Source organism: Myxozyma melibiosi (genome assembly GCF_037950935.1).
Source record: "Myxozyma melibiosi strain Phaff 52-87 chromosome Unknown BZA70scaffold_4, whole genome shotgun sequence".
Taxonomy (NCBI): Eukaryota; Fungi; Ascomycota; class Lipomycetes; order Lipomycetales; family Lipomycetaceae; genus Myxozyma; species Myxozyma melibiosi.
In genome coordinates this window covers 490,001-510,228 of record NW_027042918.1, presented here as the reverse complement: position 1 = coordinate 510,228, position 20,228 = coordinate 490,001, and the positions used below count along the sequence as shown (strand labels likewise).

The window sequence follows — 20,228 nt, the reverse complement described above, 5'->3', positions numbered from 1 at the left end:
CCTCATCCGCCAAGAGGTTTCTTACGACAAAACACATCCGGGGTGATCGACGACTGCTCTTCTTCGAGCGCAGGCCTTCGGAGTCCGACGAGCTGTTTACTGCAAATTGGCACTGTAGACGATTTGTGTCAGTATTTTTATAAAATATATAACGATGTGATATCCACAAAGGGGGATTACCTCTCCTCGCCGTATCGCAAATCGACCCGCTGCTGGTACTTCATGAACTTCTCGCCGCAGGTCTTGAGGCACTTCTCCTCCTTGCCAGAAAGAGACTTCGAGGTCAAATCGTTGATGCAGTGCGTGAAGCATCGGCCGACCATGCTCATGTAGATCTGTAACCAAGAGTCATTAGTCTGTCTGCGCTATAAAGCATTCAATTCTCTTTGGTAAACGCACTCCGGCGATGCCGTTCATCATGAGATCGACGTTGATCTCCTCCAACTTCTTCTGCTCCTTCGGGGTGGGTGCTCCTAAATGCTCCATTTCTGTTCTTCTTGTTTGTATCGATAACTACCGCTGTCCTGCTTCGATGGTGATGATGTTGATGACAACGGCGATGAATGAAAATTTGTGAGGAAGCCTCGATAATGAAACGTGTGGCTGTGTTTTGTGGCTGGTGTGGCTGTGCAGCTGCTCCCATCGCCGCCTCGGCCAAAACAGCAGCCAGCTGCTCGGCAGCACTCGAACCTGTTCTCCGCTTTTGATTCTGCAATTGCTGCTCGGTCTGACTTTGGTTTGGTTGGTAGTTGGAGCTGCATTGAAATAGGAGAAAAGAGCTGTCTTGCGGATCCAGCAAGGTGACTTTTCGCGCTCCAGACAGACGCTGATGGCATCGGGCGTGCGTCGTCAGATACCCAGACTGGACTATGGCCCTTTTTCGACGATGACTGAACCTCCAGATTCTAAGCATATCAGCAATGGCAGCAGTAATGGTAGCAGTGGCAATGGCAGTAACAACAACAGCAACAACAGCAGCAGCAACAACACCAACACCAACAGCAAACCAGTCGAGCCATCGCTACTCGACCCCCTAGATCAGACAGACTATGACCCCGTCACCCATCTCTCCGAGATCTTTGCCGCGCCCGAGACCTTCTCCGCCGTGCCGCAGGTGCGCAAGAGTCTGCGGTCCTACTCGCGCGGCCTGGACGACAAGATCGAAGAGCTGCTCGCGGCGCAGACGGCGGCCGAGCCGAGCGTGCAGCGCGTCGCGCAAGCCCACACGGAGCTCTCGGAGATCTTTGAGCATATCGAGACTGTGCGCAAGCGCGCGGTCGTGGCCGAGGACGTAATCACCGAGATGACGGCCGATATCCGCAAGCTGGATGAGACGAAGCGGAATCTGACTGCGTCGATGACGATGCTGAAACGGCTGCAGATGCTCACGACCGCGTACGAGCAGCTTGGCCTGATGGTCAAGAACCGGGAATACAAAGACGCCGCGCAATTGCTAGAGGCGGTCACCGAGCTCGTCGGATACTTCAAGTCGTATCGATCGATCACCCAGATTGCAAACCTGAGCAAGAACGTCGCGAGTCTGCAGTACAACATCGCAGAGCAGGTCTCGGCTGACTTTGAGATGGCTGTCGACGGTCGGAAACCGGAGTTTATGGGCGACCGCTCGACGGTCTTGCAGGAGGCTTGCGCGCTCATTGACGCGCTCGGTGAGTCCTATCGCCAGAGACAGATTACCTGGTACTGCAACGTGCAACTCCGCGAATATCGAAATATTTTCCGCGGAAGCGAGGAGGTAGATCCTTATCCTTCATTTCTATTATTGATGAATATACTGACTGATACGCGCAGGCTGGATCACTGGACAACATCTCTCGTCGCTACTCATATCTCAAGCGCATGCTGAAAAGCCTCGAACCCCAAATCCACCAAATCTTCCCCCCGCACTGGCTAGTCGCCGAGGCGCTGTGCCGGTCGTTTTGCGAAATCACCAGGGAGGACTACAAAGTTCATCTGTCGCAGAGCGGGCGTTCGCTCAACGTCGATCTGCTCCTGCAGGCGCTGGAGGAGACTATGGAGTTTGAGCAGTTTTTGGAGAAGAGGTTTAGCCAGGCGCGGTCGTCGATCGATAGCTCGGAGGCGTCTACTGCTGCCGCGGACAAAACGTCGTCGGTGTTTGGCCGCTCGATATCTGAAGTGTTTGAGCCCTACTTGGGTCTATGGGTAGAATCCCAGGACCGGAAACTGTCGGCGCTGGTATCGCAGTACAGCAATCAGATGATCGTCCCCCCGTCAGCCGATGACGACTCGCCGCAGCAGGTGCTCCCGTCCTCGGTCGATCTGTTCCTGTCCTACCGCAAGCTTCTCGCGCAGTCGGCCAAGATCTCGACCGGCGTGCAACTTTTAAACCTGGCAAAGATATTCGCAAAGTATCTGCAGCAGTACGCCGACCGCGCGCTGTCGGCCCACGTGCAGGAGCGCGCGGCGACGGAGAACGATGTCCAGCTCGCATGCCTGATCATGTCGACTGCAAACTACTGCCACACGACCGCCGACCAACTCGAGCAACGGATCCAGGACGTGATTGACGAGGAGTACAAGTCCCAAGTCAACTTTGACCGGGAAAAGGACGCGTTCATGACGGTGACCAACAACGCCGTGCAGAGCCTCGTCCGCAAGGTCGAGGCCGAGAGCAAAAACGCCTGGCGCGAGATGCTAAACACAAACTGGGGTAAACTCCACAGCGTCGGCGACCAGAGCGCGTACGTGACCGAGCTCATCAAGATAATTGAGTCGAACGTGCGCTTGGTCATAAAGCACTCGCCCAAGGAGATGTTTGTCCGCTCGTTTTGCGACCGCGTGCTCGAAATGACCGTCAGCACGTTCCTGCCCAACATCGCGCGCTGCAAACCGCTCACCGAACTCGTCTCCGAACAGCTCCTGCTGGATTGCTACGTGCTCAAAAAGAGCTTCTCGCGACTTCCTGTCATCGACGCGCCGCCTGACGTTCAGGCTTCGGCTTCCTATCTTAATCTGGTAGCTAGGGTCATGTCGAGGCTCGAGTCGGTGCTCAAAGCTGTGCTCACTAACGAGTCTGATGATTTGCCGGATAACTTGAAGATCTATCTGCCGTCGACGAATATCGTCAAACGGGCGTTCAACAATGAAAAGTTTAGATGGCGGACAGAGTAGCCTGCATGGGAGAGCGATAGGGTCATAGATAGTCATTTTATTTTAATTCTACATTGGGACTTTACGAATGGAGTTATGAGCAGAAAATCCTTTCTTTTTCGTTAACCTATATAAAAAACCTAGCGCATCTTTTTTTCTCCAAACTGATGTATATTATACAATAGCCATCCGGACAAACAGCACACCATTTTTCCTAACTAGTTTAGTCGAAAAGACCGAATCCCATGTCGTCATCAGACTCGTCAGCCTCCTCAGCAGGAGCCTCCTCGGCGGGAGCCGACGACTCAGCGGCGGCAGCAGCGGCAACGGGGGCAGCGGCGGCGTAGGCATCGGGGTTGGCAATGCGGTCCTTAATGGCCTCGGATCCAGGGAAGGTGTACTCGGTCGCGACAGAGACAGCGAGGACCTTCTTGTAGGTGTTGATGAGGTGGTGGATGACGGCGGGGAGGGTGGGGTAGTTGGTCGCCAACGAGATGGCGGTGACGGCAGCGATGGCGGACGAGAAGCTGGCAAGGAGGGTGGACTCCTCAATGTCGAGAATCTCGGGGCTGAAGATCTGGCCCTGGTCGTAGACCTGGGCGATCACCATACCGTAGGTGAAGGGAGAGATGTTGAGCATGTTAAGGAGGGTGGCCTCAGAGGCACCGACCTTGCTGCCGGCCGAGACGACCTGGACATCGGAAGTAATTTCGATGGTACCACGGGCGATCTTGGTGGGGACACCGAGGGCCTGGAAGAACGAGGTCTTACCGGGCTCCATACCGGTGTTACCGGCAGGGACCCAGACGTCCATAGGAGCGACGGCACCGGCACGGGCAGGAGCAGCGACCTTGTTAGAGAGAATGGACTCACGGATGGTCTTCAAGTCAGCGTTGGTGAAGACGAAACCGACGTTGCCTCTGACGAAGGGAAGGATGCGCTCGAACTCGGGGAAGTCAGCGAGGAATCCACGGATGGCACGGCGGACCATGGTGTTCTTTCCCATAAGAATGACGGCCTCACCACGGAGACTCTTACGGATCTCGTGCATCTGTTGGGTTTGTGTTAATATGTGCTGTGCTGTAGATCGAGGGTAGAGGATAGAGGGAAGCGTACCTGCTGCGACGAGACATTGTCGACACCGACAATGAAGATGCTCTGGTACTCTGTAATTCATTGTTAGATCTAGACGAATGACGATAGTGCAATTAGGAACAGCGCATACCCTCGAGGAGAGCACGGAGCTTGACGAAGTATTCGGCTTTCTTTTCACGAGTGCCTCCCATTTCGACTCTTATAAGGAAGATAGGATGTTTAAAGGACTGGCAAAAACAGAGATCAATTAGTCCACTGAACGACGACTGATAACGACGACAACAAAGAGCAGCAGCTTACCTCGAAGGTGGTTTAAAGGGTGTTGGGTGGTGAAGGAATCCAAGCTGCAGGCTGCTGTGCACGACGATGCCCTCGCAGCGGTGTGGAAAATTAAGGTTTCAAGAGTCCTCTTTGAAGAGAAAGCAGTCACACTCAAAAGATGAGCCGTCACGTGAATTACTAGCCCTACATTAGCCCTAAGTAGTAATGCATTATGTAACAATATATTACTAACATCGTACTAGTAGTATGACTACATGATGACTGTGATAATTCAACCGCCGTCAATCCCACCGCTGCCACCGTCTCTGCACCTTATAAACACACCCACTCGCTCGCAACACCTCATAAACAGATCCAAACCCCTCTGCTCCCCCAACACAGTCACAAATACCAGAAAAGCCGGACGCAGCGGTGCGGGCGGCGAGCGGGTGGCAATAAAACCCAATGGAATGTCGTAGAAGGAGGCGGAACAAACGCGAAACGAGGGTGCGGCGCCCGAGAAAAATTAGCTGCGGGCGCGTTGGAGGAAAGAGCATCGCGGAGGACAGTCGAGATAAACCCATTCAGGCCTGGTTTTGCTGCTTTGATCTCTTTTACTCCTTCTCTACTCCTTCTTCTCTTCCTACTCGCATATCACAGCTGTATCCACAATGGTCAAAGAGACTAAGCTCTACGACGCGCTCGGTACGTGCTTCCCGTCAGCGATATCCCTCTCTAGACCAATACTAACCCTCTGCAGGTGTCGCCCCCGATGCCAACGATGCCCAGCTCAAGAAAGCCTACAGGTGTGTTATAGATTGTTATTCTGCTGCTGTGTCTGCGCGTGTGTGCTGTTGCGCACGCAGACATATCCTCGTCGACTATCTGCTAATCACTGATCTCCAGACTGAACGCCCTGAAATATCACCCGGATAAGAATCAGCACAACCCCGAGGCCTCGGAGAAATTCAAGGAGATCTCCCATGCGTATGCTCTCCCTCTCTCCGACATACTTATTCTCTCTCTGTCTTTGTCTTGTTGACTAACCCCTGATTCCAGATACGACATCCTGTCCGACACCCAGAAGCGTGAAATTTACGACAGATATGGTGAAGAAGGCCTGAACGGTGCCGGTGGCGCTGACATGGGCGGCATGAACGGCGCCGAGGCACTCTTCTCGCAGTTCTTTGGCGGCGGCGCTGGTGGTTTCGGTGGTATGTTTGGCGGTGCCGGCGGCCGGCCCAGCGGTCCGCGTCGGAGCAGAGACATCGTGCACGCGCTGCGCGTCACCTTAGAAGATCTGTACAAGGGTAAGGTCGCCAAGCTTGCGCTCACGCGAACAATAACATGTCAGAAGTGCAGCGGCAAGGGCGGCAAAGAGGGCGCCGTCAAGAAGTGCAGCACTTGCAACGGTTCCGGTTCAGTTACGTTCCAGCGAGGAATGGGTCACATCATCCAGCAATTCCAGACTGTCTGCCACGACTGCAAGGGCGAGGGTGAGATCATCAAGGACAAGGATCGGTGCAAGACCTGCAACGGAAAGAAGACCATCAGCGAGAAGAAGATCCTCGAGGTTCACGTCGACAAGGGAATGTCAAACGGTCAGAAGATCACTTTTCCCGAGGAGGGCGACCAAGGTCCCGATATCCTCCCCGGTGACGTTATCTTTGTCATTGACGAGCAGCCGCATCAGAGATTCACTAGAAAGCATGACGACCTCTACTACCACGCCAAGATCGATCTCCTCACCGCCCTTGCCGGCGGCAGCATCGCCATCCAGCACCTCGACAACGAGTGGCTCAAGGTCGACATCATCCCCGGTGAGACCATCAAGCCCGGCCAAGTCAAGGTCATCGAGGGCCGCGGAATGCCTTCGTACAGACTGCACAACAACGGAAACCTCTACATCGAATTCGAGGTCGAGTTCCCGGCCGACAACTTCACCACCCCCGACAAGCTCGCCCTGCTCGAGACCATCCTCCCGCCCAGACCGGAATTGGAGCTCCCCGCCGACGCCATGGTGGATGACGTCGTGCTCCAGGATGTCGACCCGTCGCAGCAGGGACGGGCTAACGTTCGTATGGACGAGGATGACGATGATGACGAACAGGGCGGAGAGCGCGCTCAGTGCACTTCTCAGTAAACGATGTTGAGCTGTCTTCTATCGCGATTTGTAAAAGGTTGTTTTTCAAATAGGGCATGAATAAAAATTATAAACTACCATTGATTACCTTTATAAGTATGGTTCTAAATGAGGAAGAATTAACTATCTTATAAGTTCTGTAAGCTATAAGTATCTTCCATGCATTCAATAAACATAATAATGCAACTCAAGAGCAATCTATCTTCACCCTCCACCATATCCTCTATATACACTTTACTCCATCCTGCTTCCCCTCACTTGACCTTCCGCAACGCCCTCTCAGCCCGCCTCAACTTTCCATCAGAATTATCAACATCATCCTCCAGCATCCCAATCATTTCACTCTGCAACTCAAGCTCGTCGTTAATCTCGATTCCCAACTGCCGCTGCCTTGAGAGAATCTTGCTAAACTCCTCCAGCGAATCTTCCTGTTCTTGCATTTTCTGCGTCTGGAGACTGAGGAGACCTCGATTATCGAGCTGTCGCGTTTCGGCGGTCTCGGCTAGTGGACCGAGCACGCGTCGCGCAGAGGAGGTTACCGTGCCCAGCACGGTTTTTCCACCAGTCAGAAGCGCGTTCCGGTCAGCGTCCAAGTCTGGGTCGTCGGCTGTGCTGCTTGCGTCTGCTCTTGAGGAAGACGCAGCAGCATCGGCAGCAGCCTGGTTACGCGATGCCGTCGACGCCAGGCTTTCGATTCCTTCCCGCTCTTTCCGGACTAGATTCAGCATATCGCTGCGCCGCCGTAGCTCTCCCTGCCCAACCGAGTTTGCCAGCTCTTTCAATCCGCGCTCGAGCATGACGATCTTCGAACTCGACTGCACCAGGCACTTTTGCGCTTCCGAGGCCGCGGTGCGGGCTTCCGTAGCTGACATCTGGTCGCGGTCAGAGATACACACTCTCGCGTCGTGCAGCAGCGATTTGACCTCGTGCAAAGTATCCATCCACACCACCGGATCGCCGACGTTGCGCCCAGACGGCATTATCAACGACGCGTTAGACGACCCGCTCGAGAGCAACGAACTGCCGCCGCCGCCCGCACCACCAGCCTTGCCGCCCGCTCCCGGGAGGCTCATGAACTCGCGCCATTCGTCTGTAAGTCTCCATCTTGAATCCGACGACTTTTGAATCTCCTTCAAGAACTGCTCGAGCCCTTCCCTGCGTTCTTCGACGATGTCGAGGTTGGCGATCGACTTGTTGAACAGGTGTTTTTTCGGCAGCTTGAATGGGATGTCGTCGCCGACCGCGTGCTCGAGTTGGTTCGCGAGCGTGACGAATTCGGAGTACCGCTTCATGATGGTGTAGGACCGTAGCGGGAGGCGGACTTGGATGTGGTAGACTGTGTGGGGCTTTGGTGTCGGATTGGTCGAGTAGGACCGAATCGAGATCTCGACGTCTGACATTGCGCGTCTTGTTTCTTCTGTTGGAGTTGTTGGTCTTTGTTATGTGCTGTTTGCTCTTTCAAATACAGTCGACTCTGTAGAGATTTGTAGCCAGTTGAAAGCAATATCGAGCGCTTGATCCCGCTCTTCGGTAAGACCACTGATGTGATGTTGAATATATCAAATAACCGCACCCTATCTCCAACAACACCTCAATGAAGCAACTACCAGCAATAAACTGCCACTAATCAACTCTAGATACACTAACAATATCTCACAACCCAACTCTCTGCGTATCTCTCAACAAGAACCTGGATGTTCAGCAAGTACAATACAGAGTGTGTGCGTGGAAGTTGAGAGAGCCGGCCGTGAGGCGCGAGGCTTTCTTTCTTTTGCCTTATCGTCGAATTTAATGGGCGCGAACCGAGACGAGCTGGCAGCCCCTGAATGGGGATTAGAGGGCGACGGGTCCAGACCAGACCGCTTCGTAGGATGGTTTTTGGAAAATGCAGTGAGTAGTGTGGATTTTTGATGGTTTTTGCGGGAAGGATGGAGGAGGGATGAGGGAGGTCTGCTGTGTATTTTTATAAATAATTCTCAGTAAGACGGTTTCGTGTGTTCTCCGGTGCTTGAATCATCAGCAACAATCATAAAACTCCATCCAAACTTCCTCAAACCAATCCAGATCAAATCAGAAACAGTCAAATACACGAACACTGTCAGGTCATAAAAATCTGCCATTCCTCCATCATACGCTACGCTCTACGTCTTCACTGCCGGCCTGTTAATCTTTCGCTGCAGTTAGTTATTAGGGAAGTCTTGGTATATCGAAGGAGTAGTGGTGCGCGGACTGCGTTGTCGTTTGTTTTTCGGGTTATTGGCGAGAACAGCGTTTGTATGGAGATCAGAGGATTCTCATCGGAGATGTTGATAACGACCCAGGGAACGTCAGACAAGACCCGCTAACATAGCTGTCTTCCAAACACACGCAGCATAGATATGTCTCCATTTTTGTCATTACATCTATACCGAAGGAATATCCTCAATGAGAACATACCAACATGGCAGATCGGAACAGTACCAGAACAGCAACTCGCACCAGCAGAACTCGCACATCGTTATACCCCTCGAGGTTTCTGAGATCAACCGCTGGCGCACTCGAACTGCACGATCTGCTCAACACAGAAAGTCGCGTTTCGGAAGGTCATAAATGAGGCGTACAGGAAGGACGAGGCAGGTGAGTTGCTTTGTCGCGGAGCGGCGGTAGTTTAGTCTCGATAGACTCAAGATCATCTTCACGTCAGTCGTCGATACAAACCCTCCGAAGCAGCACGTAACTGCAAAATACAATCCCTCCCACATCTAGATATCAACAGCACGTCAGGACTGACAGCATATGACGAACGTCATTCACATCTCCGCGTTGTGATTCTGATCAATAAACCATCCCTCATGACGTTTCCCGCGATACATAGGCCAGCCAGGCATATGACGTTTCTCGCGTCATAATGAAGTCATACTCTGATGCGTCGAGTCCCAGGGTTCATGTATTGATGTACCGTCCTGCGATATCCTAAGCAATTGCAGAGAAAGTCGCGGGTGCACTTGTGATATGCTTTTATATAGCATAGACACTTTCGTCATGCTTGAGCATCTGCGGGTTTCGTCAAGTGCTTATACACCATCCGCTCATCCCCGCGAGAGCAGAGTTGCGCACTCGCCGCTCGAAAGTATATTCAGCACCGAGCAAAACGACATCACGCCCACCCCGCCATTGACATCACGAAAAAAGTGGAGAATCAGCAGGGGGTCCATGAACTCCTACACAGGTCTCAACAAAGACCAGACATCATCGGCATCCGGAACAGGATGCGTCCGTAGTCCCGTCCGGCTTACGCCGGCTCCGGATCAGGTGTGATATTCTTTTTCCGTTTTGGGACGGATGTGTCGCTGTCAACCATCTGCATCTGCCCAGAAAAGATTAAATAGGATAAAATAAGATAGCTGAATGGGAAAAGACGAGGAATGGGCATGTGAGAACAACCGGGACTCTGGAAAAGGTTTATCTTTGAAAGCGGCGGCGATACCAACGAAACGGAGTGCCAGCATACCACACGCATGCTGAACAATTTGCAGATTGACCTCTATCTCCATTCAATAAATCCCCATCTCTCTTCCAAACAGTGCAGAAATAAAGAACGCACGCAGCGGAGATGTGTACCGTCGCGAGAGTTTTTGATTAATTTGTTCTTAGAGGGGGTGCGCGTGAAAAGTGATTTATTACAGAATATACAGGGGTCTTGTCCATACAAACAGGGCCACATCAGCAGGCGGTGTGTTGAGACAGGTATATTAAGTTAGATTCTCTAGAACGGCTGGAAATATGCCGCCTCGTACCTAATCTATATGAATATAGAATACTATTCGGATTGATATGACCGGACTGGACTGTCTGAGGCGGTCTACGCAGGGAACCACAACGCAGATACTGAGACTCTTGCAAGCTTGAATCTGAACGCAAGCAGCGGATTTGCCCCTTTCAACCCGCTTATGAGGTCTCGCTTGCCGCCGTTATTCATCTCACAATGCCGAGCCGTCGAGACGACGTTTGTCTTTTTATAAAACGGATTTATACAGAAAGAGCGAGCAAGACAGAACAGGATCAAATTTGTAAGATTTCATTATCTTATGTGAGGCTAAAGCTGAAACCGTCAGTTGTATTTAAAAAGAAAAGTGAAGCATTCAATAGATCAAGAAGAAAAAGCAACGAGCGGATCGCAAACGATGCACACCCCCCCCATCTCATCTCCTCATCCTCGTTTTTATAGTTCGTAGCAAGAGGCAAACCGGTGGGCGCACTTCCAGAGGTCTTACAACACTCGCCCGGGGGAGTCGCACGAATCCGGAACCCCTAACAGCGACGGAAAAAACGTGACTAATATATAATCCACGTGACTAAAGCTTGAGCCGCAGGTGGAGAGCACGAGGAGCCGATTACGATGGGCGACTGATACGAGATTTTTTTTGATTGTTGGAGTTCGCCGCTGACTCTTCTTTCATTCTTTGAGGTCAATTCGCAGGATTTCGAATCAGTCCTGCGCTCTGCATATACGTACACACACAGACGAGATGTCGGACGACTTAAACCGGATCCTGGCGATATCGTCGCATGTGGTGCATGGCTACGTGGGCAATCGGGCGTCCACGTTCCCGCTGCAACTCCTAGGCTGGGACGTGGATGTGCTCAACACGGTCTCGTTCTCGAACCACACCGGCTACACGCAGTGGAAAGGCGAGCGTGTGACGGCCGAGATGATCACCGACATATACGAGGGCCTGAAATCAAACACGCTGACAGACTACGACGTCGTGCTCTCCGGCTACCTGCCCGGAGCCGAGGCCGTCCGCGCGGTCGGCCGCGTGGTCGAGAACCTGCGCAACGATCAACGCACGTCGCAGTACGGCCGCGACCAAATCATCTGGGTCCTCGATCCTGTGATGGGCGACGAAAATAGGCTCTACGTCGCGCCCGAGGTCGTGCCTGCGTACGAGAGCCTGCTGCCGCTCGCGACCGTCATCACACCGAACCAGTTCGAGACAGAGCTGCTGACCGGCACAAAGCTCTCGAGCGAGACCGACATCTTCACCGCACTCGCGATCCTCTACGACAAATTCCACACGCCAAATATCATCATCTCCTCGGCTGTGCCGGCGCAGTCAGAAACCACCACCACCACAACCTCATCATCCGAGTTCCTGTGCGCGGGACAGACGCTGCGGCAGGATGGCTCGCTATGCCAATTCTACCTCCGCCTGCCCTTCATTAACGCCTACTTCACCGGCACAGGCGACCTCTTCGCGTCCATGGTCGCCGACAAATTCTACAAGCACACGCAGCGGTGCAAGCAGACGTACCCCGCCGGCACCGCCATCCCGGACGAGGACCTCCCGCTCGTGCGCACGATCGAGGACGTGAGCGCGGTCGTGCAGGCCGTGCTGCTGAAAACGGCCGAGAGCGTGCAGAAATACAACGAGCGCGCGGACAGAGAGGCCGAGGTGTCTGGTGTGCCGAGGCCGGAGAAGGGAACAAAGGAGCGCAGGATCGCGGATATGAAGCATGGCGAGCTACGACTGACGCAGAACCAAGAGGTGTTTAGAAGCGTCAAGACTACAGTCAAAGCTCAATTCCATAGACAATAACATAATAGACTAGAAACCGTGCTCACAAATAAAATGGAAGCAAAATAGTCTTTTCGAACAATGGCTTATCTGTCACGCTTAAGTTCCATGCCTATAAAGACCCTCTTTTAAATGACTTTGCACGTTTATACTTGCTTGGATATACTACTTGGTTTGATATAATGTAAAAATTAGAAGATTGTAGATTCAATTGCGCGACTCCCATTTTTATAATTATATAAAAAAAAAATGCCAGAAAATACCCTTGAACTCCTAAAGTAGATATGTATACATATGAGAGAAACCAAGTCCAAGGACAACAATAAAGGAATGTGCCGACATAAATCTTAACCAACGAAACCCAGATAATACAAAAAGATACAAATACATATAATTAATCCTGTAAGATTTCACCTTTGACAATAGACCCAAACGCATATTAGATAGCCCAACCAGTAAAAGAAGATCAATCAGCCTTGACAAGTCCATACTGGATAGTATTAGGCAACGAATAAAAAGACAGTGGAGATTGACGGTAGAAACTTGTAGATATTTTCGTGTTTATTTAGAGATTCCCCGGTGGATGCGCTTATGCCGTCGCAGGTTGGAGACGACGCTGAAGCGACGGCCACACGAGTCGTGGTCGCACTGGAACGGCTTCTCGCCCGTGTGCGAGAAGATGTGGGTCTGCAAGCTGCTGGGTCTGGTGAACCGCTTGTTGCAGACAGGGCACTTGTGCTTCTTCTGCGATCCGGCCGAGGTGCGCGAGCTGAAGGTCGACATCAGGCTCTTTGCGTCCTTCGACGGCAGCGCAGTATAGCTCGCCGACGTCGCGAGCGCGGAGTCGGAGCCCGAGTCTGAGTCGCACGGGCTGTCGTGGCGGTCCCGCGACGAGAGCTCGATATCTGAAGCCGACGAGGCGTGAGGCTGGTGTGCGAGGACGTCATCCAGATCGTGGAGGAGGCTGGCGCCGCCGGCGAGATCGCCCATGGAGGCACGCATGCGGGGCTTGGAGTGCATGTGCGACATCTGGTCCTGGTTTTGCTGCAGACGCACGAGGCCGTCGTGCGTGTGCGTCATTGAATCAAAGAGGAGATCGAAGGAGTGGTCGTCGACCAGCCGGGGGCTGTATGAGGCCACGCTGTGCTCGTCTTTGAGCGCGTACTGCGGGTCGTGGGGAGAGCCAGAGTCATCGAGGAACGAGGAGGCGACGGTCGAGTGCGAGGTCGACGACTGTGGCGAGCACGAGTCGCCGCGATCGCTCGCGAAGCTGTTTCGTGATGTCTTCCGCCGCCGGGCGTAGAGAGGGAGGGCGGAGTTGGAGGGGGAGGTTGCGGAGCCAGGAGCGCGGATGTCGTCAGGCATGCAGAGCATTGGCAGCAAGCCAGCGGCAGCAACGGCGGCGGCAGCGGCGTTGTCAGAGTGGGTAGAGTCGATGCCAAGCGCGCCGACGGAGGCGGAGTGCGAGAGATCGAGGGTGAGAGGAAGGGAGTTGTCAAAGACCTGCTGCGAGTGAGGGCTGCTGCTGTTGACGACCGTGGAGGCGGGATCAATGGAGGAGGAGGAGGAGAAGACGACACCTTGTCGGTGCGAGAACGGGTCAGCGGCGGAGTAGGGATCAGAGTCGACGGAGGAGGCAGAAGCAGCGGCGGCCGCAGCCGCGGAGACGAGGAGGTCGTCTTCGGGCGGGATGGCGGAGGAGTGGGGGAAGAAGAAGGGGTTGACTGTGGAAGAGGAGGGGGTAGAGGAGAAGTTGTGGGCGGACCAGGGGAGGGAGGGCTGGTCGAGATCGGAGAGGCGGCCGGCGGAGAAGGGGTTGCGGAAGGCAAGGCCGCCGGGAGTGTCGAGGCCAGGAGTTTCAGCGAGGGAGAACATGGAGACAGAGGCCATTGGGGAGGTGAAGAGGGCAGAAGAGAGAGGGGGAGGGGGTTAGGACGAGATATACGAACTAGGCGGCGAACAAGCCGGTGGGCAGAGCATTCAATATAAAGACGATGCGAAGAAGGCCAAACCCCGCCCACGCGTGCGCCATCCCAAACACGAATTTGATGGGTGGGTTGGGCCGGGTACAGAGCGAGGCGCGGTACCTGCCGGCCCTCGGTATTCACGGCCGCTCACGTCTGAGCCACAGCTCATCTTTTCAAACTCGGAACTGACCTCCAGATTGCTGGGATCGCCGCCTGAGCGGACAGAGTTGATGGGCAAGGGCATTTCCGCCCAAGATGCGGCGCTGGCAGCTGGCACTGGGCTGGGGTTGGACGTGCGCCACAGCGTGTGATCTACGAGGGAGAGTAGGTGTACTGTTCGATAGAGAACTGCAAAAAAGAATTACAGAGCACTGCAGAGAACTGCAGAGAACTGCAAACAATCAAGATCAATACAGAGCACATCACAGCACAGTTATATCGACAGCTGCAATACTCTCATACATATATCAGAAGAAGGGTGGGCAAACGGAGGAGGCCGGTGGGAAGAAAGCCAAAGCCAAAACTGAGGAGGTGATTGGCCACGGAGCAGTTGTCCGCAGTACCATCGCAGCACTGACCACTGTTTAGCTGCCAGAGCGCTCGATTCGGTTGGGGACCTGGCTTTTAATTTACTGTCCGACTTGGTGCTGACTATGCCTGCCGAGTGGATGTTGTATCTGACTCTGGTGATGCTGTTCTGTAACTACAAACAACTGCTACTACTACTACTACTACTACTACTACTACTGCTACTTCTCTATCTAATCCACGCTCTCTTTCGCCGTCGGATGCCTGCTGCCCGACGTGCGGCGCCGCCCTTCCCCCCCTGCTATTCGCTCGCACCTCAGATCCGCTGCCCTGTCCTTTAGACTTCGGCACTTCCATCCTCACCAACTCCTCTGCCACGGATAAAATTGCCCTCGCTGTGCTCTGCAGGCACCTCGACAACTACCCGAGGAACATGCCGAGGCAAGGCTTGTTTTTGTCTCTCGCGCTAGAGAGTTGCGAGCTCGGCGGGCCCGCTGCTGTTCTGCGAGATCGATAGTCATCATCACCATACAAACGGTCCTTATTCATCTTACCCATCTTACTAGCATATTGTACGTCTACCTAATCCAGTTGTCCTTGGGAGCAAGACTTAGGGTATTCCGCGAGGAAGCGAACAAAATTCGCCCACTATTAAAGCTTGTCCAGGTCTACAACAGCGAGCAGAAGAAGATATGCAAACTGCCTCCCGTTCTGACGTCACCCTTCCGTCTTCTGTGTTCTGTCGCCCTTCTCGCTTTCCCTCGCTCCTCGCTCGCTCCCCTGATACTACCCGCCGCCCACTACGGTGCCGCTTCCTGAACCCTTCTTTTCATCTCGAGTTTGTCCCATTGTAACTATTCTCGCCCGACAGCCCAACATAACGGTTGGGTATTCCTTGTTTATTCATCCTCTTAACTACTTTCGTAACTGTTCTCGCCCACCGCCGGAGAACGTACTTCTTCTGTCTGCCCTTTCCCTCTCCTGTCCAGCTCTAAGCGTATCTTGCACATCCTTCACGGAAAAACCTGCTGTCATTTGTCAAAATACGGATGCGACTGTCCCGATGATTCTCTTCCATGTCTTTGTCTGCGACTGTCATCTTCCTATCACGGACAACTGTCCCGCTATCGCCGTCTCTGTCACGCTGTCCCTCCAGCGTCACCGCGAGAAGAAAAATAGATTACCGCTAAGCAGCTATATCGCGGGTTTACCCGAAACTGAAGGCCATGTACCACCCTGGAATCACTCAATTATACTCTCACAATGCTGACGACGATCGACGTCACTCATCTGGAGAACGTGGAGAACTACATGATAGCGAATGTGCTATTAATCGCAGTTTGACCGTTTGTTGTTCGTTCAGAGGGTCTTTCGGAGGTTTAGGCAGGCTATGATATGAAATGCATTCGACCCTTTGAGAACATTCAGAACATACTGATAACGTACTGCAGATACTTCATGTATTGCAATTATCGTGAGCATGACCGGGAATACAACTACCTCTTTCCAGATCAAAAACAGACCTCGGCCGAAGAATAAACTACAAACTACAAACAATGAGCCACTGAGATCCACAATGACACCTGCGATGCGATGATGTCAGAAGTAAATGTCCAGCCGCCCTCAATTCATTTGTTCTATAAGCCTCTCGTATTAAAAGTACCATGAACCTACTCGTCTAACAACGGAAAAACAATCGTTCGGAAAAAAAAAGTTGTAGATCTAGAGTACTGTACGGCGGTGGAAGACAGCATCACATGAAGATGAGTGAACCGTCATTGAGCGGAACGGTCCCCCAACCTTAACTTGACGTCACGCTCTCGCCATCAGCAAAGATGATGAGTTAACTTATTCGTAAGAAGTGAATTGCAAACACTGAGAAAGCCTTCGGCAATAGACTTTGCCCTCGAAACTAGTCGGTCGTAGCCCACAGCCACCTGTGCAGAACGACCGATTGGGAGGTCATCGCCCGAGAACCAGCACCTTGGAAGTACGCCTTCTTTGGGTGATCTCCCTGCGGAGCCACAGCACACTTGCTTCCGCACATAGACTAGCGCTTAGCGCGGGTTGTGCTTCTGTGGATGCGTCTTCTGTCTAATCGTGACAGGCTTCTGTCATTCCGTACTTTTTCCTCTGCTTCGTTATCTTCGCTGCCACATGGGCAACAGGGCCTGGGTGCCACCCTCCCCAAAATTGAATTGTTGGGATTAATCCCTCCTGTGACGAAGTAGCTTGGTCGAGAGGGCTGGGGTTCTATATTGAGCGATAGTTGAGTAAGGTTTGCAGTGGAAGCGTAATAGGTTGATTAGGTCAAAGATGGGTTCAAGGAAGCTGGCTACTCCGGCTTCCTTTTATATCTACTTCTTATCTCTTTCCCCTGCTCCTACTCTGAAGGATTGCCAGATCCGGCGAATGGTCTAATCCTGGCATCGTATGATTTGTAGCTACTTCCAACTTCCTATCTATCCGGCCGAGGCCTTGTGGGGCCGTCTGGCTGTCGGGCGATAGAAGTCGGTAAGGTTCGCGAGGTCAAACCAGAAGATAAACCTTAATTAGTCATCTTCGTGACACTCCCCCCTCCAGGCGATGTCTAGTCTTGCGACATCGACGGCACGTTAGTAGGTTGTTTCTTAGCGTCCCAGAACAGGATGGCTTGTTCAGGTACGTATCGAGATTCAGCCCAGGAATTGTCAGACTCTGGAGCGTTTTTTCATTTGCATAGAAAACGTCGACCATTGTTGATACCTGTGGGTTCTTCAGCGATGATTTCTTCGAGCTCAAAGAAGTCGGAGGGATCACGCAAGTTCCTAGCTCGTTTTAAACGAGTGTTGTAAGAGGGCGCGGGGTCCGCGGCCTCGGGTTCGTAGTATTTCTTAATGCGCTCGATGTTAATTACGTCGTGGCGACGGCGATCCTTAAAGTCGAGTGGCGAACATTGTTAGGCGGTTCGAGGGAGAGGATCGTAAACGGTCCGAAGTACGGGTCTTCGAAGGCAGAGAGATGTGGATCAGTACGCCGTACCAATACCTTTTCTCCTACCTTGAAGGTCGGTGGGGAGGTTCTATGACGATCATACGCCAGTTTCTGCTTAATCTGAGCTTCGTGCATAGAGTCTTGGACGCGGGCCCAGACACTTTGCAGGTCGTCAGTATAGTGTTGATCTTTTAACGTTGTTTGGGGAATGATTCCATGGAACGAACGTGGAGAATATCCATAGAGCGCTTCGAATGGGGACATCCCAATTGATGTATTAGGGGCTTGGTTATACGCGAATTCTAGCAAGGAGAGGTATGAATCCCAGTCCTTTCGCTGAGTGCGATCCAAGGAGTGCTTTATTAGGTTCTTCAAGATTCCAATTGTACGTTCTGACTGTCCATCCGTTTGCTGATGCGAAGCGGTTGACATCAAAGGCGTAATATTGAATTGGTCACGACATCGGTTAACAAAAGCGGAGGTGAAGGCGCTATCCCGGTCTGAGACGATCGTGTCAGGAAGGCCGTGCTTTGAGAACACATAGTCGATCAGGTCGTCAAAGATTTCGGCGGCTGTGCGAGTGGACTTCATGGGGATAAAGATTCCGAACTTTGTTAGGCGATCCACAACCACTAGAATTTGATTGTTACCGTTAGTCGTTGTCTGGGCAATCACGGCGAAGTCCATACTGATAGACTTGAACGGAACTGCGGGAATAGGCATTGGCTGCAACAGACCGTAAGGCGGTTGGTGCGGTACTTTGGTTCGTTGACAGGAGTCGCACTGGCGCACAAATTTCATGACATCGTTGTACATGTTTGGCCAGTAGAAATCTTTGGCTAGTTTCGAATGTAAGGCGTGAATACCGGGGTGTCCTGCTGTAACGTAACAGACGAGTGGTATTCTTTGAGGAATAGTTTCGGTAGGCGATTACCCGGAATGCAGAGTCGCCACGGGGCAGTCTCCTGCAAGCGAAGGTAGATAAGGCCCTCACGGTAATCGTAACGCGACAAGAGATTGTCGGCCACATACGTTTCCGCGTTGTTTCTCTGCTCTAGTTGAGCAATGAGATTCTTCCATTTCGGAATGCTTTGGTATTCGCTTCGGATTTCATTCAAGCCCACAGGGTATTGGATAGTTTAGGGAAGTCGCGTTGACGTGCGAGACGTCGTCGACTGGGATCCTTGAGAGTGCGTCCGCGACGACATTCTCCTTGCCTTTTCGGTAGTGAAATACCGGGTGATAATCGGCGAGCTTCTCGACCCACCTCCGTTGGCGGTCGTTTAAGATGGATGCGTTGGTAAGTATAGCAGAGATTTGTGGTCGGTAAAGACATCAAATTCCTGACCAGCGAGAAACGGTCGCCAGTAAACACAAGCTTCGACGATAGCAAGGGCCTCCCGATCATGAGTCGGATAGTTCCTCTGATGCCGATTCAGTTTCTTGGAGAAATAGGCCACCGGGTGCCCATCCTGCAGAAGCACGGCGCCGATGGCAAGCAATGAGGCGTCGGTTTCGATAGCGAAACGCTTGGAAAAGTCAGGGTGGCGGAGAACCGGGGCGGAAGTGAGAGCTTTCTTCACGACCTCGAAGTCAGCTTGAAGCTCAGGAGTCCAACGGAGCGTCCTTCCATTCGCGGCTGCTGAGGTGAGTCGGCTCGAAAGTTGCGCATAGTCTCGCACGAATCGGCGGTAGTAATTAACCACACCCAGAAAGGATTGAAGGTCCTTAACAGTGCGCGGCACCGGCCGATCCAAAATCGCAGACATGTGTCGGGGGATGGGCAGCAGTCCCGAACCGGAGACAATATGTCCTAGAAACTCGCAAGACGCAGCACAGAGCGTTGTTTTCTTAGGCTTCACAACCAGAGAGTTGTCAGAGAGTCTTTTCAACACTGAGCGTAGGTGCTGCAAGTGTTCTTCCATTGTTCTCGAGAATACAAGAATATCATCCATATACACGATAACGAAATTATCGAGGACGTCGTCAAAGATACTGTTCATGAACGTTTGAAATGAAGCCGGCGCGTTGGTGAGACCAAACGGTAGCACGGTAAATTCATAGGATCCGTAGCGTGTAGTTATCGCCGTCTTATGTTGATCCGCAGGGTGCACCGGTATCTGCCAGTAACCGCTGGTGAGATCCATTTTGGAAAAGATCTTAGCTCCTCCGATTCTATCTAAAAGTTCGTCTAACCGCGGGAGCGGGTAGCTGTTGGGAATCGTTTGTTTGTTAAGTGCGCGATAATCGACGCACATCCGAAGGGACCCATCAGCCTTCTTAACGAACAGGACTGGGGCGCCATACGGACTCTTTGATGGTTTGATCATACCTGCCTTTAGGAGGTTATCGATCGTTTTCCGTAACTCCTCGAGCTCACGCTGAGAGAGGCGGATGACTCCTTTGCGGGGGGGGGGGGGATGAGCATCCTCTCCTGGTTTCAGCTCGATTCTATGTTGAAATTCGCGGCTAAGGACTTTGCCCATGGGAACCGTCTCCGTAAAGGTGTCCTGGAACTCCTTCACCAACTTCTCCATTTCGGCTTCAAATCCCGCCAGGAATTCTGTCTCGACG

General features: G+C 52.5%; 7 protein-coding genes across 7 annotated transcripts; 3 read left to right on the top strand and 4 right to left on the bottom strand.

Moving 5' to 3' along the window:
• Window positions 1-96: 96 nt before the first annotated feature.
• BZA70DRAFT_289037 (uncharacterized protein) lies at window positions 97-486 on the bottom strand (the record flags this gene model as incomplete). The annotated part of the gene is made up of 3 exons (XM_064914086.1): window positions 97-112; window positions 181-335; window positions 400-486. The coding sequence occupies 3 exons, from the start codon at window positions 484-486 to the stop codon at window positions 97-99; spliced, it is 258 nt and encodes an 85-aa protein (XP_064768886.1).
• Window positions 487-886: 400 nt separating this feature from the next.
• On the top strand, window positions 887-3,150 carry BZA70DRAFT_289036 (putative GARP complex subunit Vps53; the record flags this gene model as incomplete). The annotated part of the gene is made up of 2 exons (XM_064914085.1): window positions 887-1,753; window positions 1,810-3,150. 2 exons carry the CDS (start codon window positions 887-889, stop codon window positions 3,148-3,150), a joined length of 2,208 nt encoding a protein of 735 aa, XP_064768885.1.
• Window positions 3,151-3,251: 101 nt separating this feature from the next.
• Window positions 3,252-4,605, bottom strand: BZA70DRAFT_144494 (ribosomal protein L10-domain-containing protein). The gene is made up of 3 exons (XM_064909662.1): window positions 4,355-4,605; window positions 4,246-4,295; window positions 3,252-4,180 (listed from the first exon to the last, which is right to left on the bottom strand). The coding sequence occupies exons 1-3, from the start codon at window positions 4,413-4,415 to the stop codon at window positions 3,353-3,355; spliced, it is 939 nt and encodes a 312-aa protein (XP_064768884.1). The 5' UTR covers window positions 4,416-4,605; the 3' UTR covers window positions 3,252-3,352.
• A 397-nt stretch (window positions 4,606-5,002) lies between these two features.
• Window positions 5,003-6,724, top strand: BZA70DRAFT_277223 (uncharacterized protein). The gene is made up of 4 exons (XM_064912418.1): window positions 5,003-5,190; window positions 5,246-5,291; window positions 5,392-5,472; window positions 5,545-6,724. The coding sequence occupies exons 1-4, from the start codon at window positions 5,157-5,159 to the stop codon at window positions 6,626-6,628; spliced, it is 1,245 nt and encodes a 414-aa protein (XP_064768883.1). The 5' UTR covers window positions 5,003-5,156; the 3' UTR covers window positions 6,629-6,724.
• A 158-nt stretch (window positions 6,725-6,882) lies between these two features.
• BZA70DRAFT_289033 (uncharacterized protein) lies at window positions 6,883-8,028 on the bottom strand (the record flags this gene model as incomplete). Its single annotated transcript, XM_064914084.1, has 1 exon — window positions 6,883-8,028. The coding sequence occupies one exon, from the start codon at window positions 8,026-8,028 to the stop codon at window positions 6,883-6,885; it is 1,146 nt and encodes a 381-aa protein (XP_064768882.1).
• A 3,011-nt stretch (window positions 8,029-11,039) lies between these two features.
• BZA70DRAFT_144106 (Ribokinase-like protein) lies at window positions 11,040-12,492 on the top strand. Its single transcript, XM_064909658.1, has one exon. It carries the CDS (start codon window positions 11,137-11,139, stop codon window positions 12,205-12,207), a length of 1,071 nt encoding a protein of 356 aa, XP_064768881.1. The 5' UTR covers window positions 11,040-11,136; the 3' UTR covers window positions 12,208-12,492.
• A 255-nt stretch (window positions 12,493-12,747) lies between these two features.
• BZA70DRAFT_237273 (uncharacterized protein) lies at window positions 12,748-12,969 on the bottom strand (the record flags this gene model as incomplete). Its single annotated transcript, XM_064910409.1, has 1 exon — window positions 12,748-12,969. The coding sequence occupies one exon, from the start codon at window positions 12,967-12,969 to the stop codon at window positions 12,748-12,750; it is 222 nt and encodes a 73-aa protein (XP_064768880.1).
• Window positions 12,970-20,228: the final 7,259 nt, after the last annotated feature.

Coding starts and splice junctions, on each gene's coding strand:
- BZA70DRAFT_144494 (XM_064909662.1), bottom strand. CDS start 4,415: ATGGGAGGCACTCGTGAAAAGAAAGCCGAATACTTCGTCAAGCTCCGT. Junction 4,296..4,354: donor GCTCCGTGCTCTCCTCGAGG/GTATGCGCTGTT, acceptor AATGAATTACAG/AGTACCAGAGCATCTTCATT. Junction 4,181..4,245: donor ACAATGTCTCGTCGCAGCAG/GTACGCTTCCCT, acceptor CAAACCCAACAG/ATGCACGAGATCCGTAAGAG.
- BZA70DRAFT_277223 (XM_064912418.1), top strand. CDS start 5,157: ATGGTCAAAGAGACTAAGCTCTACGACGCGCTCG. Junction 5,191..5,245: donor TAAGCTCTACGACGCGCTCG/GTACGTGCTTCC, acceptor AACCCTCTGCAG/GTGTCGCCCCCGATGCCAAC. Junction 5,473..5,544: donor TTCAAGGAGATCTCCCATGC/GTATGCTCTCCC, acceptor CCCTGATTCCAG/ATACGACATCCTGTCCGACA.
- BZA70DRAFT_144106 (XM_064909658.1), top strand. CDS start 11,137: ATGTCGGACGACTTAAACCGGATCCTGGCGATATCGTCGCATGTGGTG.